This window comes from Drosophila ficusphila, unplaced genomic scaffold (assembly GCF_018152265.1).
Source record: "Drosophila ficusphila isolate 14025-0441.05 unplaced genomic scaffold, ASM1815226v1 contig_198, whole genome shotgun sequence".
NCBI classification, from domain to species: Eukaryota; Metazoa; Arthropoda; class Insecta; order Diptera; family Drosophilidae; genus Drosophila; species Drosophila ficusphila.
Genome location: NW_025064092.1, coordinates 1226784 through 1245731, shown reverse-complemented (window position 1 = coordinate 1245731; position 18948 = coordinate 1226784). Strand labels below are relative to the sequence as shown.

Genomic DNA, 18948 nt, shown 5'->3' with positions numbered 1-18948 from the left:
ACTCACACAGACAGCTGTGGCAAGCAGCTGTTTTTTGGGACTGGGCACCAGAAAAAAAATCACTTGTAGTGTTATATATTTTGTACCACAAAACCGAAAAAAAAACGTTTTCGGGGGAGCTGCCGTTGAGTTGCGCTCAAGTTGGCGCCACGCGGTCAACTAAAAACGCTCGCCGCTTCCACTGCTCAATGTTGCTACTGCTGCTGCTGCTGCTGCTTTCCTGCTGCTACTGCTGCGCTTCAATTAATTAATTAAACACAAATTTTCGTTTGCCCGCGCGCATATAATTACAAAACAAAATATTACGCATACGCCATGGCGACGCCACAATACCCCAGGGGCGAAAACCGCACACTCAGACACTCGGTCACCGAGTGATAAAAAAAAAAACATGAGGAAATATTAATAAATGTAAATAAAACGAGAACTTCGCACAGCTGCTTTGCTCGCTCTTCTTCTTCTGCTGCAGACATGCGCCTGACCCGAACACACACACACACACACACTTAAACACACACGGACACACTTTTACTTCTCACATTTTTTCCATTATTGAAATTTGTTTACATTTGGCTGGAGACAGGGAAAGTAAGGGAAACACCGGGCCATCGAAAGAAGTTAACTGCTGCCATAAACACAAACACACATACAGTCACTTTCGAAAGCCAACACAGTGACAATTACCGTGCACACAAAAAATACACTCCCACTCCACACTCACACTCCAGAAGGGATTTGTCTATTAATAAGTACTGTTTGTTTTTGTAATTTTCTGTTCAAAATCCTAATAATTTTCCCCAACGCCTTGGCTCACATTGCGTATACGTAACGAAAAAGCCGCGAAATGAACGCGGCGGAAAAAGTGAATGTGATGCTCCGTGTTCCAATTGCCAAATCGTTTCCCAGCAGCACTGAGAAACGAACGAGAGAGAGAGAGAGAGAGAGAGAGAGAGAGAGGACGGGATGCATGAAGGAGCGTGTGTGGGGAGAAAGGCTTCGTGGAGTGTCGGCATCTTGCGGACACAGACAGCAGCACAAAAACACGGACATGGACAAGCACCCGGCTTTGGCACTGTAACACTGACACACTGACATCGGAGCGCATGTAACGGCGGTCAAACGGGAGAGTGGGAGAGGGGGTGAGTAGGAGAGTGGGCGGTAGAAAAAAGGGGGCGGGACTGGGAGCCAACGACGCGTAGTAAAGAAGGACTATGAAAAGCTTTTACAGTTAATACGCTTCGGACAGCATTTGACCCTGCGTCCGAGTGTTGAACTGAGTTAACTCTTTGTTTCAATTAAGTTGCGCAAATTGTGTTGCACTGCTGGCAAACAAACAAATATTTGTAGAGCACAGTAGATCAACATGGAAGTCCTGCAAAGGGCTTACAAAATGTATAACCTTTAAACAGGTAGCATACAACCATCTGCAATTTCGAATTAACATTTAATGAATATTTGAACTAATATGAGTTTGGTTCGGACTGAACAGTCAGAAAAACTAATCGTAAACTTTCTATTTGTGTGTTCAACAAAACTGGTTGTAAAAAGTTTTTAATTTGTACAGAAAAATTATAGTCCCAAAAAGAAAGGAAAATCTGATCAAATTAATTCTAAAACAAGAAATCAATGATTTTATTTTAAATTGCGGTTGATGTTATGAAAGTTCTAATAGCATTATTAAAGCTAAAGCTCTTCAATAATATTAAAACTAAAACAAATGAAGTTTATTTTGCAAGCGCATAAAACGAAAAAGGAATGTGTACAACTGAATTTTTAATTATTTCAGCTAGCACAATAAATTAGTTTGCTTTTTGAACAGTCAAAAGCTAAACAACTGATCCCGTACACCAAAACTATTTAACACAAATCCGTTTAAAAACAAAACAAATCAAACGAACTATTATTTATGCGCTTAGTTTGCTTTCTAAGTTTCAGCAATTCAAACAATAAATCACATCTCTTTTTGGAGATGCAAAAACCAACATTCAAAATTATTTGCCTTTGTACAGGTCATTTGTTATTCTAGAAACTTTGAAACGAGAAGTGTTTACAATCTCTCATTGTTTGCTTTTGAATTGTTATTTTTTTTATTTTGAATCGTCGAAATTCAATGAGAACTCTTTTATTATTATTATAAACTCACAATATATACTTTTTGGGAGAGAACGGTTATTATTTATGAAGAATGGACAGTAGGATTTGGTGTAATAAGGAGTGATATTTTTGTATATAACTACCTATATATGTATATACCTATATCAATGCCAACCTGAAACTTCGTATCACGGGAAAATACCTAAATCAGAGACTGAATAATAACCACTGAGTGGGGAATGAATCACAATAAATCAGATGTAATTATGTTTATGTTGTGTTGACGGCACACGAAACGCAGCTTTCCCGGTTCACAAATGGTCATATCTACGGATTGTTAGTCACGAATTCTATTTTTAATGGCTTAGATTAACCGCATGCCACTTATTTGTTGGTATATGTACACTTGTTCCAGAGTGGCGCGCAGTTCAGTTGCAAACACGCTGAAATGTATCCGAGTTGTGGCAGCCTGAAGTTGCCAACTAGATTGGATGCGAAAACTTAAAAAAAATCACAAAAAAAGGCCAAAATCACGAGTGGCTCACAAATTGAGTTTCTCAATCACACTGGAAAAAAATCACGTAGATAGCACTTGCTGCCCAATGCTAACGGTAATGGTAATGGCAAACTGGCAAACTGGTGAACGGCGAACGGCGAACGGCTAACGGGAACTTAACGCAGCATGACAACAAAAAGGAAAGCGGCTAAAAGAAAGCCCAATCTTCATGTTTCACATTTTGCCAAACCGTTTCTATGCGAAAAGCCCGAAAGGGAGAGAGAGAGAGCGAGAGGGCGAACGAGAGAGAACACACACACACATTTACAAAAAGGAAAGGGAGCGAGCATAGCGGCAGAGCGAGATGGAGCGATTTGGGAGTGCAGCAGCATCTCACACACACGCACACACACACACACGCGCTTCTGTTTGTTATTTTTTTCGTTCGCCGAAGACGACGGCACATCTTGGTCCTTTGCGAAGGCGAACAGAGGACGCTGCTCTTGCGATACGGATGCCGTTCCAAGGACTCGAGGACTCGCAGGATACACGCAGTATTTACGTAATGGAAGACCCCGACGAAAGCGTCGAAAATTGGGATTTAATGCGATTGCTACTCTCGACTGGTTCCGCGTGCGACTGCGACGTTTATGCAACTGGCTGTGTCGATGCCACATTTTCACCAGTTTTCCCCCCAAAGCACGCACACATCCACCAGGGACACCCACACACACACAGACACACAAAAACACAAACACACACACACACACACACATAAAGCGGCACACGCACACTGAGTCACATCGATAGCGACAGCATTTGGGTGCAACAAAAGCAAGAACAAAAATTGATTACTAAAACTGTGTGGAAGGACTTCGGAGCGGTGGCAAACAATGCAAATGAAACTGGCGAAAATGAGAATGGGAATAAAACGTTAAACGTTTCTTTGGCGCCACCGGAACCACCGGAACCCCACATTTTCCGACCCCACCCCCTCCATCCCCACCCCCTTTGGCCACCTGTCAGCCCAACGGGCCGAAAGGTGAAAGGAGGAAGTAGCAAAGTGGAAGGTGGAAGGTGGAAGGTGGAAGGTGGCGGCGGGTGAAAGGCGATCGGGGCTTCCAAATTCAGTTACTTTTACTTTTGTTTCTGCGGCGAGCGGAGAGCAACGGGAGGAGGAGGGGTGTGTGTGTGTAATTATAGCCAACTGTTCCACATTCTGACACAGAGATATGCATTTAGCGCTCAGCGCGACTTGAGGCTTAGGCAAAAGTGCAAGACATATAGCCCCGGAGATATATACATCCGAGGGTGGGGGGTGAAGGGGTTGGTGCCACAGAGGTGGCAAAGGCCGCCAGACTAGCGCCAAATGCCACAGACGGCAAACAAACAAAAACAAAAAGCAAACGAAACCGAAACCGAAACCTAAACCGAAACCCAAAGAGAAACTAGAACGCTGCGAAAATGAAGGCGGTGCAAAAAAACACGTTGCACACTCGAAAAAAAGGATAACTTAGCATAATAATAATAACTTCTTCGAAAACCCAATGCCCAATGCCTAATATATGCGAAGCCAAGAAGTTGTACAGTTTGAAATTCATTTATCAGGCATTATAAAAACAAACAGGAAAGCCCATTAGGAAAACAGTTTTTGAAAAGATATCTTAGTACTGGTTAATGCGCAGAAAGCAATTAACTTGTCTCCCATATTTCATTACAAATGATTCATGATGTTACAATCTATTCCAATTTTTCTAATAATTTGTAATCTTTTTCGCTTATTCCTGAGCTATATGATCGATTGAAGATTTAACATGGTTATAAACTTTATATATGAATGGCAACATTAAAGAAAAGTTCCTTCGTAAAATATCAGTTACACAAAATATCTAAGAAATAGAGTATGTTTCTATAAAATTTATATTGAAGAAAATCTGATTCGAAATTGATCACTCACATATAATATATATGAAAGAGTCACATAAAAATCGAATATTCACTTGTCTGTGCTCATTTCAGCACTTAATATTTATTCCCGTTGCTATTTCTAAAAATTAATTTGGAATTCAAATGTCAAATATCACCGAAACCTAAATACCAAAATTGTGTGTTGACCGTTCAAGAAGTTATGATTTTTTTCCCGAACTTTCCCTTTTTAAAAATTCAATTTCAATTCAACCTGGAACAGCAATCATGCTTTTGGTGAAATAGCTTTGAAACAGGGGGACATGTCGATGCTGATGGGAATTAAGGTATCTGTTTTAGAGGTCGGAAATGTTTCTTTCACTGCATTGCAGCGTCTGACAGAAACCAAATCACCAGCTGCTTTGCGATGAAAGGGATTATTTCATTTGCCATATAACTCATGGCTCATTCAATTTGATCCCCTACAATCTCAGAATGCAGTACTGAGCTTTAAACATTAACTTTTCTCCCAGTGCCCAGATTGTAGGTGTGTGTGTGTGTGTGTGTGTGTTTGATGGTGGCAAACATGGCACGCAAAGTGTTCTAATGACGTTTAAACTTGGTTATCGGAGAAGAAGTCGAAGGAGATATCAAGGCAGACAGCGGAGGGCAGGAACATGACACACAAAGATAGAAAAGGGGAGGGGGCCAGACGGAGATAAGGAAGCGGAAGTTGCCTAGAAGAGGAAGAGCGAACAGAGGGTAAAAATGGGAAAGGGGAACGGGGAAAAGGGAATGGGGAATTGGGAAAAGCGATTGACATTGATTGGTCGGTGGCCATCGGTGGGTTCATCAATCAATTCGATTGACTTGCGATTGAAGGAGCAAAAAAGAGGGGCACACAAGCAGAAAATAATAATGGAAGATGATATGTTATTCAACGGAAGGAAAATGTGGATTTACTTTATCGACAAATAATGCAGCACAGTGCACCAACACGACTTCAGCTTCAGCCTCAGCACGTCTCAACAGAAAGTTCAGAAAATATGTTCAAGTGCCAATGCACACAGAAGTCTTCTCGACCTAAATGCACAAAAAAGAAGCGATATTTGCAGTACAAATCGCTTTAAGATAATCGATTTTTATAACGAAAGCATTGTTTGAAATAACCTTGGGGGGCAGGAATGTTTATAACAAGTACAATAATAATAGGAAAATACTTTGAACCTAATAATCAATCTCAAAAAGGAACTTAACGATTCAGTCAGAACAGTGAAGAGGAAATACTTAAAATTTAATACTCAGTTTTAAAACAATTTGTATCTCTTAGAATCCTTCTTAAAATGCAATTTATATTTTCCCACAAGTTTGTAACAATTTTCATCGAATATGAACTCTGTGTTTCCCTTGCTTCATTTGTTCTTTTATAAACCTCCACTGTTCTCCTCACTTTCAAATGCCTTTCTGCAGTGGCATAAAGTAAGCCCCCCCCCCCTCTTTTTTTGCCACAGCTGCACATCTGTCCCCTTTCTTTCGTTTTTTTTTTTTTTTTTCCAAAAAAGTTTCCCCAAACGTGGACATTTTAAAAACTGGCGACAAAGCAAAGTGGAAGCGGTCAATGGAGTTTATTTTTGGCTGGGTCACAGCACACAGGCGTGTCAAGGGGGGAGGGGCGGGGAGAGGGGCGGCATTTGCGTACCTATCAATTGATTTTCCGAGGAAGGAGAAGGGAATGCCCCTCGTCAAATCAAATCAAGGAATTCTGCATAATTCAGCTCTGCTGCTGCTCTTTCCTTTGTTTTGCCCAATCAATTTTTAATTTCTAATTTTATCTGATGGCTGGTTTTGCCATATTTTGGGGTTGCGAAAAGCGAGAAGCTAAAAGCGAACAAAAATCAATGCGTGAGTCCCGAGAAAGCAAAAGAAAGCAAGAACTGAAGGTATAGGACACATCCCGGCATATATTTACATTTTCTCAATCTCATCCTTGATGGCATTGACAACGAACATCCTGGAGCAACTTGAAAGATTGCTGCTGCTGTTGCCGTTGTTGTTGTTGTTGTTGCTACTGCAGTTGCTGTTGCTGATGTTGCTGCTGCTGGTGCTGCTGGTGATGCTGCTGTTGCAACTCCACTTAACCACAGGGCACAGGCACAAATCACGTGAAAAAAATGTGAAAAACTCGAACAAAAAGAAAACGGCAATCCGCTGGCCGGCCAGAATGCGTTTTGCTCGGCCCGAAGCCGTCGACGGCCATATTATCCTGCGATGGCAGCAACCACACGCGACCCGGTATCGAGGATCCGGGACACTGGACACTGGACACTGGATGGAGGACGGAGGATCAAGGATCGAGGATCACACACTTCCCAGCTGAGTGGTCACTGAGCAGCGGCCGAAAATAAATTTGATTTTTATCCGCATCGAGCGAGGAGCAGGCAACGCTTCCGCTTTCCGCGCCGAGTGCAACTGCAACTGCAACGGCAGCAACATCAGGCCGAAAAACCGAAAACCAGAAACCCAGAACCGAAAATGTTTTGCCTGACTGCCGAAAAATATAGAAAAGGCACACACAAAAAAAAAAAAATGGCAAAAATAACAAATACAAAAGGCCAGACTCATTTCAAACGCCAGGCAACAACAATATTTGTCGCCACAGCAGCAGCAGCAGCAGCAGCAGAAGCAGTAGAAGTAGCAGCAGAAGCAGCAGCAGCAGCAGCAGCAGCAGTTGCAGTAGAAGTAGCAACAACGAAAAGCGAATAGGCAGTAAAAATTTCAAAAATTACACTAGCAACAACAAGTGGAAAAGGGCAACGCAGACGCCACAATTTTTGGGCATCCAACTGGCGAAAGGCAGTGGCAACAACAACAGCAACAGCAGCAACATCAGCTAAGGCAACAGCAACACCAAGAGCAACAACAACAGCAGCAACAGCACTGCCAGCAACAACAATCAAAGACATTGGAGACACTGAAGGCAGCGACGTCGACGGCAGCAGCAGTTGTTGCTGTTGCTGTTGCTGTTGCTTTTGGTGTTGCTCTTGTTGTTGTTGCTGTTGCTGTTGGTGTTGCCATTTGAACTGCAGCAGCAACAACAACTACAGCAATTGCAGCCACTTGAGTGCCCAATAGGCCTAGCTATACAAACACACACACACTCGTACATGTATGCATGTGTTCGTGTGGCACAAGGGTGTGCGAGTGGCTGTCTTGGTGTGTGTCCAACACATTTATAGCTGACACTTTGTCATACGAGGCGCTTGACAAAAATGTTATTTATACAGGGCAAGAGCTCAGGGGGCGGGGGAAAGCAGCAGGCCACATCAAGTGGCAAGTGCAACGACTACCGGAAACCCTCATTTTTTAATGAGCTTCTTGGCCAGTGTTTTGCAATATATGCAAATAATAGTAAATATATTCGTATTGCATATATTTACATCTAATAATTAAGTACGTCATTCGCAAAACCCTAAATATGCTTTTCATAATAGGGCTTACTAACTTTACTAAAGTGTTTATTATTTGTATATAAGGGGTGTTACTTCATGAAATAACATTGCAAATTTTTTATAGATTTTATTGCTTTTAAGATATTCTATCTAGAGTGATTAGCTGTAAATCGAACTTCTATTAACAGCCTACTAGACATTTTTATAAATGATCTAGCTGAAATTAATTTATTTAAAGTAGTTACAAATACACCGAGTTACCATCTTGAATGAGACAAAAATCTATAAAGACTTTAAGCCTCTTTCATAGGTTTTTAATAGTATGCCACAATGTTAGGAATAAATGTCAAAGTATACTGTAACATTCCAAGCGCATATTTTTAGACACCGAATAAGTGGTTTTAACCTGCAGAGATTTTCGTTTGGTGGCATTCCCGTATATTTATAGAAATAATTCTTTGATTTGATTTCCGCTAAAGTAGCGATTACAATTCCTGCTCTTCCGAGGCAAAGGGATACCCAAAGTCAGGGCACTTCCGATTCGCTCCAGATCGGAGCTGGCGTGTTATTGCCACTGCTGATGATTGCTGTTGTTGCCGTTCGCCCTTTGGCCAATTTGCTTATTGTTCGCCTTTTGGCTCCGTTTTGCCCTACGGTCGTTTTACCCCCCCCTTTCCCCCTCCCTCTTCGCCCCTTTAGTTTTGGTGTCGAACATGCAAAACATCGCCCAGAAGTTTAAAGTCTGGCCGGGAAATTAATAGAAAAAGGGTTGGGAGCGGAGAGTGCGTCCCTCGTTTAAAATTGAGAAATGTAGAAGTGGGGAAGTGGGCAAGGGGGGCTAGAACGGGGAGAAAGGCCTGCTGTCGCTGTCACATGTTGTCAGACATGCGGAACAATAAAAGAAAGCAGCAGGCGACGGAGGCGAAGGATAAGTAGGAGAAAAGTTGGCAGAAATCGCTTGCGTGATTCCATTGAAAGTTTATGACGGCAAATAAATGACAACAGCAATCTGAAAGTCGGCGGTCGTAAAAAAGATGAACGACAAACTGTCGCGAAATAAATCGCTGCTGACGTCGTCACTTCGACCCGCCCACTTTTTTTTCTTAATTTGTTGTTGTTCTTTGTTTTTTTTTTTTTTTTTGGTTTTTAGCCCACATTCTTATGCACACACGTGTGAGTTCCTTGCGAGTTTTTGTCGCAGCGCTCAATAAATAAGTAAATGCAGGCCGCAAAGACAAAGATGGCCAGGTGGGAAAGCCAAGAATGCCAAGAAAGCGGAGAAAGGGGAGAAAGTGGAGAGAGGCAGGAAAGGAGAGACGGCTTGGGTCTGCGAGTTCGGTGACGTCAGCGCTGGAAAGGTGGGCCAGGTTCATCAACAGGGCCTAATGGATTTTTCAGCCATCTAGCCTGCAGTGGCGACCTTCGCGGAATAGGGGGAAGCACTGGGTAGTGAGTGGTGGGTGGTGGGTGGTGGGCGGTTGCCAGTGGTGCCACATTATGCATGCAGCTGCCGCAAGTGGCAGGAGGAAGTGGGAAGGCAAAAGCCGCAAAGACGAAGCACGTGCAACTTTTACTTTCACTCGCTTTTGTGTTCGTTTCGTGCTTCGATTTGCCGGCGAGTTCAAGGTCGCTGCCGCAGGGGGCGTGGTGGGCGGTGTGGTCGTGCCTCCACTGCTGCTGCCTCCACTAATTGGCAGCCCTTGCGGTAAAGTTGTGTGCGAGTCGCGGCTCCTGCTGCAGTTTCTCGTATAAGCGAGCACTTTCCTCCGTAGCCTACTTTCGAGGAAGGACTCCCCTTCTTCCCCTCTTCCCCTCTCTCCCGCTGCCTTCGTGGAAATTGAATTAACTTTCGCAGCCAAGAAATCAGCTGCTGCACCAGCTGGTAAACAAGGCAATCGGCTTAATTAGAGAAAGCCCCTTGCCAGACTTTCTGAGTTTGCAACTACTTCTGATTATCAAAACCTCACTATCTTAGTGCCCTTAAAACGTACTGACGTTCTGTTTACTTGTTGTTCAATTTTTATGTTTAGAAATTGATTCTTAAAGAGAGTTTATTTTCAGTACTAAGACTTTTGCTATGAAAAACGATGTAACAACAACAATTTAAAAAGTTAAATGTAAGCATATATGTAATCTGACTTGTGTGCTAAGAAATTTTCCCAATAATTAATTTACTGGTCTCAAGCTATATTTTATTTGATACGGGAAAACCTTTTTACAAAAATGCATCACAGACATTCGGTCACTTGAAAATAATATTGAATATGCTCAAAAATAATATGTATACGTATATCTACTGTGTTCCTAAATGAACAATATGAATTTTGAAAAAAAAAAAAAACCATGCAAAACCATCAATGTCTCCTTCTAAAGAAGTTGTTCATTAAATCTGACGGCGACGGTAAATGTTAATTGCAAAACCCTCTTAAAATCACAATAAATGTTGAATACATCCCGTCTTTTTTTCGTGATCCTTAAGCTTTGTACAAAAATTACTTAGTTTATAAATAGCTACATTAGGTATTAGTTTTAGTACAGTTTGACAATCCTACTTCTGGGCACCTATTCAATTGCTTCGGGAATCGCTTGGGAATTATTCAGCAAAAACACTTCAAGGGTCACCAGTGGCGTCGAATAATTAATAATTACCCCGTCATTAGGCGGAGGCACAAGAAATCACAAATAAAAATGCAAATCACTTGGCATTGGACCCACACAAACACCAACAGCAACGCAAACACAAACACAAACGCACAATGGCAGCCAGAGACAGCCAGTTGCAGTGGGCCAAATGATATTGTTCTGTCCTCGCCAAAGGCCTTTACACTTGGCCCAAAAAAGGGAGCAAAAAACGAGTTGCGAGTGGCCTACTCAATGAGTTCTCCTCCCAGTTCTCTTATCGCTGTGCAAAGATCGCCACAAAGGCCATGTTACGAAATTATTGGACACACACACACACCAGCGAGGGGAGAGAGTAGCATGAGTGTGTGCAAGTGTGTTGGTATGTTTGTGTGTGGGGGGACATGCAATGCAAATAGTCAACACGCCGCCACATGCCGTGCACACAAATCAAGGGCAGCATGTCTCATTCCGGGTCTGTTCCCACATTTGGAGGGAAGGGAAAAGGGAAAAGGGGAAGGGGAAGAGGGAAAGGAGAAAGGGGGAAAGGAGGGACAGGGGTGGTATTGGCCGAATGGTGGGTGGCAAGTGGAGGCGGCGAGGTCGCCTTGCCGGGCAATTTAAATGGCGGCTACATGTCGCAGCGCTGGCGTCGCGTGTTCTCGCTCTTCCTCTTCCCCGCACCTTCCGCTCCCTATAGGTACACCGTGAGAAAAATAGTATGTAAGGTAAAATAGTGGTAAAATCATTTAATATACTTTTCACCAACCCTTTTAGATAAGATGGGTAGACACCTAAATAAACATAGTTTAATGTACTTCAAACCATAAGCACTATCTTGAGATAGAACTTAAAATTTACCTTAGAACTAAAAACCTAGTAACCCTATTTGGCTTACAAAAGTTAAAACAAAACAAAAAAAAAAATAAAATTAAGAACAAAAGTTGCTGTCGAATTTAAGAAATTATCAAAAAAAAAAAAAAAAAGATTTAATATACCATATGTGTATTTTATTAAATTTTTGCTGGCATAAAATAGAATTATACCAAAAATATATAATGTCTGTTCAAAAATAATTGAATATGGTAGATAATTCAGTTTTTTAAGAATAGAAAATATTGGTTCTAAGCTTGAAAAAAATGGATAATACGGGAATAACAGAACAATATTTCAGAGTTTATTCTTGAAAAAAATAATACATAAAAACCTTTTTAATTACATTATTAAATTATATTTATTTGGTAACTCATATTCTAACACCTTTAAACATCTTTAAAAAAAACTATAAGTCAAACAATCAAAATCAATGATCAGTTGTGAACTTTTTCTCGCAGTGTTGGCTTTTTTTGTCGCCCACGTGTTGGCCACTCAAAGGGGGATAGGCACCAGAAACAGGCGCATGTGTGTGTGTGAGTGTGAGTGTGTCTGTGTGCCTTGCCAATTAACTGAAACTGCAGAGTAATATTCGGGGTCAAGTCAGTACTCCCGATTTCGACATGCCCCACCTCTCTACCCCTCTACCCCTCTACCCCTCCACCCCTCCACCTCTACATCCATCTACACCCCTCTACACCCCTTTACACCCCTTCGGGCGACCCTTCATTATAATATTCGCTCGCTGTTATTGTTCTCTTGTTGCTGTTTCGCTGTTGGTTGTTTGTCGCTTCTGGCATTGACATAAATTCTTTTTTAGCAGCAAAAAACAGAGCAACAAAGGGCACAGCTCACAGCGACACGCAAGCCACATTAAAGCAATTCCACACCCCATTCCAGGCCAGAAAACCCAGAAAACCAAGGCATTACATAAAAGCGGTAAATATATGACACAATAGTCCAAAAAGAAAGCCCATCAAAAAGGGGGAAACCAAAGGCCCGAAACAGCTGCCGCAGATCGGCGAGCTCAGAGCTCTGAGTTAAGACTGAACTTTGATTTGTGCTGACCTAGGGCAATTAACCGTCGACGCTTTTCGGAAATGCCATCAGGAGCCACGGTGGCGTATACGTAATATCTCCCCTGGCAGACAGGATAATTTGGGGGTGGGACTCGGCTGGCGAGATCAGGATAGGACACTGACTTATGCCGGCTCCAGTTAGACGCACAGATGACTACGCATTTATTTCTCGCCTCCCCTTTTCCCCAAAAAACCATTCAGCACTTGTTTTTGCTCGCAAAGAGCTTATTTCTTCTTCGCTGGTTTTTTTTTTTTGGCCAGAGTTTGGAGCTGGCGCCGTCTACTGTCTGTTGATTCAGATTCGGTTATAGATTCTGGAATCGTTTACGGCTTCTGTGTCTGACTTTCGGGCATTGACTTGGCGGCAACTTGGCTCTGTCTCTGACCCCAGGCCAAAAAGTTGCGATTTTTCTCTCGTTTTTATTTTTTGTTTGCTCGCCGTTTCCCTCTGTTGCGGGCATTACGCATACGCCCTGTGGGACGGCGAACAAATCTCCGCCAGCAAGCCAGCAAGATTACACCCATGTGACACTTTCGCCCAATTAGCAGCAAAGCACTGTAATCGCAAAATGGATTTTCCGAGCTCACCAACAAGAAAGTTGAAGGTGTCTGGTGCTGGGCGATAAGTGTGATTAACAAATTATATAATATATCCAAGAATAACTTAAGTTGTAGGGCAACATTTAGGAGTTTTAAGTACTTAAGTTGTACATTAGACAATGTGCGATTATTTTATAATAATAATTATTTGCTTCATGTTCAATTTTTGATTGAATGCCAATAATTATTTTTAAGTAATCAATTTCCCAATCAGTTTTTTTGCATTGTGTTTGTAGAAACTTAATATATAGCTCCAAAACACGATTCAGATTTCTTAGAAACCTTGGGACCATGTATTCAAACATAGATATTCAAAAAGAGATTTCCAGTTAACCAATTCACTGAAAGATGTCTAAAAAAAAGTGTACTGTATTTGAACCCTTTCACAAGGGCATAACATATAATTGACGACCTTAGGTGCTTGAGGGCAAGAATCAAGAATCAACAAGGCGAAAAAGCATTGAAAAGCGATAAGCAAAGCGGTACTCAAAACTAATTGAAAAACTATGTATTTGCGGGTATTCTTAATCGTTTTATTCAAATCGTTACAAGCGAGAAAATCAAACAAATGGCAGCGCGTAAATCAAATCAATCAGCAAGAAAGCACTTTTGCTGCATAAATTTCTCTTGAATTGCTATTTCTTTTTCTGTTCTTTTGTTTTTTTTTTCGTTTTTTTCTTGATTTTGGTAATTTTATAGAGGTGAGGCTTAAGAGCGGTGGGTGCTTTTTGGATTTTGGTGATGGGTACTTCTCATAGGGGTTCTCGGCTGCCTTGTCCTTCTTCTTTCCACCAGCTGGAGTGCTCTTCCTCGGTCGGTTCATCATGGGATCCTCCATGCCGCGTGACGATTGCTGTCGCGTGTGCGCCGGCGGTCCGGGTGGCTTCTTCTTCTTTTTCTTACCGCCCTCCAATTGCAGCGGATTGAAAGCGAACTGCAGATGCTGCTGTTGCTGCAGTTGTTGTTGCTGTTGCAGCTGCTGTTGCTGTTGCTGCTGCTGCTGCTGCTGCTCGCGTCGCTCGAGAAAGGCGGCATTCGCCGATGCGACCGTGGCGATCCTCTGCTGCTGCTCGAGATCCTCCAACTCCTTCTCCCGCTTCTTGGTCATTGGAACGAGCTGCGAACTGCGTCGCCGGAGGGCGGCTGCGTAGGGAGTGGGCGTGGCCACCGGCGGTACCATTTCACCCACGCCGAATAGCCTTCGAATGCGCCGCCGGCTGTTGATGAAGCCCAGTCCCAGCTGAACCCCCAATCCGAGTCCAGCTGCCGATCCCGTTCCCCCCCGCCACTCCTGATCCCACTGGAGCTGTTGTTTGGCTCAGGGAGCTGCTGGCCCCGCCCTCGCTGCCTCCGCCGAGCATCTGGCTGAAGTTGCTGTCCAGATCGCAGCTGCTGGCCGAATCGGCGCCGCAGGGAAAGAGATATGTGTTCAGGGTGCTCAGAGTGGTGGATGTGGAGGTGCCCGTTCCAGTTAGTGTTCCGATCCGACTGATGGCACCCGTGTTGCCGCCGCCCAGCGGATGTTGCTGCTGCGCGTCGACTGTTGTCGCTGCTGCTGCAGGTGGCTGGTGTTGCAGGTTCAGTGGCAGACTGAGGGGCAGGGGCAGCATCACCGCCGTGGATCCACTCACGCTGCCGGTGGTGCTGCTGTCGTAGCTGTGAGGATTCACATAGATGTGGTTGTTGTTCGTGGCTGATGTTGCTGCTGCTGTTGCACTTGCCGTTGCAGTTGCAGTTGCTGCTGCTGCCGAGGTCGAAGTTGCTGCTGATGTTGCTCCTGCTGCTGATGTTGCTGCTGCTGCTGAAGTGCTGCTGGTGTTGACCACCAAGGTGGCGGTGGTGTTGCTGTTGCTCTCATGGTGGTTGTTGTTGCTTGCTTGGTTTGCATTGCTGCTGCTGCTGTTGCTGCTGTTGTTGTTGATGTTGCAGTTAATGTTGCTGTTGATGTTGCTAGTGTGGCTCAGGTTGACCCTGTAGAAGCTGGTGCTGCTGCTTGTTGCATTGTTGTTGTTGTTGTTGCTGCTGCTGCTGGAGCGAGCGGGTGCCGTTGCAGGTCGTAAAGATCCCGAACCCGATCCGGATCCGGATCCGGGTCCGGGTCCAGATCCGGAACCGGAACCAGTTGCATTTGCCCCCGTATTAACGGTAATTGTTGCTGCTGCAGGTGCAGCTGCTGTTGCTCGTGGATCTGGGGGTTGCTGCTGCTGCTGCTGCTGCGAGTGGTCGTTGCCATTGTTGCTGCTCATTTCTGTGGCTGTTTTTATTGTTGCTGTGTGGGTATGTTGCAGGGACTGAATACTCTCCAAATTATCGTTTATGGCTCATTTTCGACTCTTTGCTGATATTTAATTGTTTAGTAATTATTTTTGGTGCTTTTCGAAGCTTCAAATTGCTTTCGGTGTTTAATTATGTTTGTTATTTTTATAAGTTGCACTTTTTAAATTTTTTTTTATTTAATTATATTGTGTTTAAATTGATTTTCAATAACATTGATTCCCTAATTAAAAAAAATTCTCTAAGTTGCAAAATTATTTGAAAGAGGTCAATCGAATTGAAAGGTTTTTATTATATTGAACACTGATTAACTTCTAAAGAGGTTATTTTTATTATATTTAGGTTTAATTAGTTTTGTATCACACGCTTTTGAATAAAACATTTGTTAATCATTGCTTTTTATTGATTGCTTTGATGATTTATAAAGTTGATGTATTATATTATAAACATTTTTTATTAGGGTGCTTTGAATTTCTATTAAAAAAAATATTTATTAAAGTTTGCTTAGTGGTTGTTATTATTGCTTATGTGTTGTGCCAAAGTTTTATAATTCCACTTGGTTTATTTTATTATATATACGTTTTGCAATCACGCTAGACTGTTTGTTTGTTTAAACTTCTTCAAGAACCCCTCCGCTGCCCGTCACAATTCATGTATTTTCTGCTCTTGGATGTCATCCAAGTGGAGTTGAATGCACTGCTCCGGTTGCTGGTAAATGGTAAATGGCCAATACGAAATGGTTATGGCCAGACGTTAGCTAATCGCTGAGTTTCCCTGGTGGAGTTTTCACGCACTTTTCTACCGCGGCACTCGAACAAAAATCACAGTCACTTGGGGGGTCAGCAGGTCATTGGGTCTTATCATCGCCATTTGCACACTAACACACACGAAACACGCGGAAACACCGATGGGCACTCGCAAAAAAAATGTTTAAAAAATGCATTGGCCAACGGCAGCAGGACGTCCACTTGATTTATCCCATTTATTGGTGGGCAACTCAGCGCCGTGTTATCAGTCAAAAGTCAGAGCCACGTGCTTAACGCGCCGCGTGTCACAATTGTATGAACTTTGTGCCGCGTTGTTGACAATGCCAAAAGCCAAAAGCCAACAGCCAACAGCAGCAGCAGTGGCAGTGGCAGTGGCAGAAGTGGCAGTGGCAGCAAGAGCCACTAGCAACAGCGAAGTTGCCACACGCACACACACCACACACCATACACCATACACCATACACCACACACACTTAATAGAGGGAGAGAGCAGGACGCGAAGAGAGAGGCAACAGAGAGAGACAGAGAGAGAGAGAGAGAGAGAGCGAGAGGCTCTGTTAACTGGCTTCCTGGCTTCCTGGCTGGCCGGGACGAACTATTCGCCAAAAAGCCAGAACCAAAAGCCAGAACACAGCACCAAAAAAAAATCACAAAAAAATGAACAGAAATCTAAGCCAGCAGCACCACTTGAACCGCTCACTCACACACACACACTCACAGTCGCACAAATAGTTATATATATATATATATATATATATGTATATATGTATATCCTATATAGCAGAGGCATGGCAACGATTCCTCATCGCTGTCGTTGTCGTCGTTTCAATTTCGGCCAGTTTCGGTTCAGTTGGGTTCACTTCATTGCTTAACTTAACTAAATGCTGCAGATGGCGGCAACACTCACTCACACACACTCACTCGCGCACTCACACACACGCGGATGAGCACTAACACACACATATGCTGGCAACCCGACTTTAACTCAACTCACAAAAACAACAAAGGCCAAAAGCTCGTGAACTCCGAGTTACGAGTGGATAGTGCACAGTCGTGGTCAAAATAGTAGCATACTTTCAAGGGTCCTCGCGATGGCAGCCAGATCCATTCGTTTAAAAAGTTTGAAAGTAATTTAAAACACATCTTTGAAGATATCTAACCCGCTCAAATACAAAAATATCAGTGGTAAAAAATTTCATTGACCTCGAACAAGTTTTGAGTGATAATCTATTACATATATCATATTAATCATGATTAACAACAAACAATATGCTAATCTGCATTAATCATAGACCTTGTTAGTTTTTAGGTCAATATAATAATAACTTAAACTAATAACTATAAAGAAAAGTTTATTATACCCTTGCAGAGCAGAGGGTATTATAATTTCAATCAGAAGTTTGCAACGCAGTGAAGGGGACAGCTCAGACCCCATAAAGTATATATATTCTTGATCAGCATCACGATCTGACGAACGTCTGTACGTCTGTCTGTTTCTATGTAAACTAGTCACTCAGTTTTAAAGCTATCTTGCTGAAACTTTACCATGCCGTTTTCTAACTACTTTATCATATAGCTGCCATAGAATAGATAGAAAAATCTATATGGAAAACCAGAAAATAAAATTATAACATCGTTGTTTTCATCAGACAAGCATGATTTTTGGAAAATAGAGTTTTCTAACGACTCTTGAATTACGAATTAAATCTCATTAAATTCGGAAAACTATATGGAATATTAAGAAAAAAATCGTCACAGCTTCGATGTTGTTTAACCTTTATGTGGTTTTCTTTTTTGTAAATAACATGTTACTTTGTGTAAATGATTAATTATATACCCTATATGAATTGCTGCTCTACTTGTTTTACAATAGTTTATGGATTAGTTTTATTTGATTCATTCTTAGAACAAATTCTACTTGATAAAAACTCATTCTTAAGTTCAAAATACATCATATTCTCAATCATTAATTAGTCGAAAATGTATTCGATACTAACTCATTTATTGGTCCAAAATGCACACACAGTTTGTGGGATTAAAAGTGTTGTTTGTTGTTCTCTGCTCCTATTCGATTGGCCACAATCGTACGCGTGTGCATGAGTGTGAGTGGCCGTCTGACAGCCGAGGGCAACATTTCAATTCGGGTTCGAGTCGTCGTCGTTGCCGCAGTCGCTGTCGCTGTGTTGTCGCTGTGTTGTCGTTGTGTTGTCGTTGTCGTTGTCGTTGTCGTTGTCGCGTTCGTCATTTTCGTAGTTTGTTTTGCTGGTGCCTCGGTTTCGTAACTGTTCCACTGTGTGAGTGTTATGTGGCCACGTGTGTGAAAGTGTGTGTGTGTGCGTTTGCATGACGATTAATGTTAATGTGTGTGCAGCAGCAACAATGCACAGTGAAAAACCAAGGCTAACTCCGCCATTAAGATAGGAAAATCTACAACACGTTCTCCTCCTAATTATATTTATTGATTTTAATTGCCAGTGGGTGCACTAGCTAAAGTGTGCCTGAAAAAATATGTATATTAAAATAAATTCATTTTAATTATATTAAACAAAAAAAAAACCCTTTTTACTCAACCATTTTAATATATAAAAAAGGCTTTCTCAAAGTTCCACATATGAAATATTATTAGTTGTATTTGTTTTTTGTAACATGTTTTAAAGTGCACATCTATGTAGTTGAAAAGATAACGCACTATATGGAAATGCCTCTACAGCTTCTGGCAGTGTAAAAAGCAGCTGACTGGAAAATTACTCCCAACGCGACCTCGAAAAGAGGTTAAAAGTGAGTTAGATTGA

At 42.3% G+C, this 18948-nt stretch overlaps 1 protein-coding gene across 1 annotated transcript; it reads right to left on the bottom strand.

Annotated features, from left to right (window-relative positions):
* Window positions 1-13698: 13698 nt before the first annotated feature.
* On the bottom strand, window positions 13699-16506 carry LOC122319738 (serine/threonine-protein kinase phg2). Its single transcript, XM_043207367.1, is given in 2 exon segments — window positions 13699-14380; window positions 14412-16506. Coding segments are annotated over 2 exon segments (1632 nt in total). The 5' UTR covers window positions 15362-16506.
* Window positions 16507-18948: the final 2442 nt, after the last annotated feature.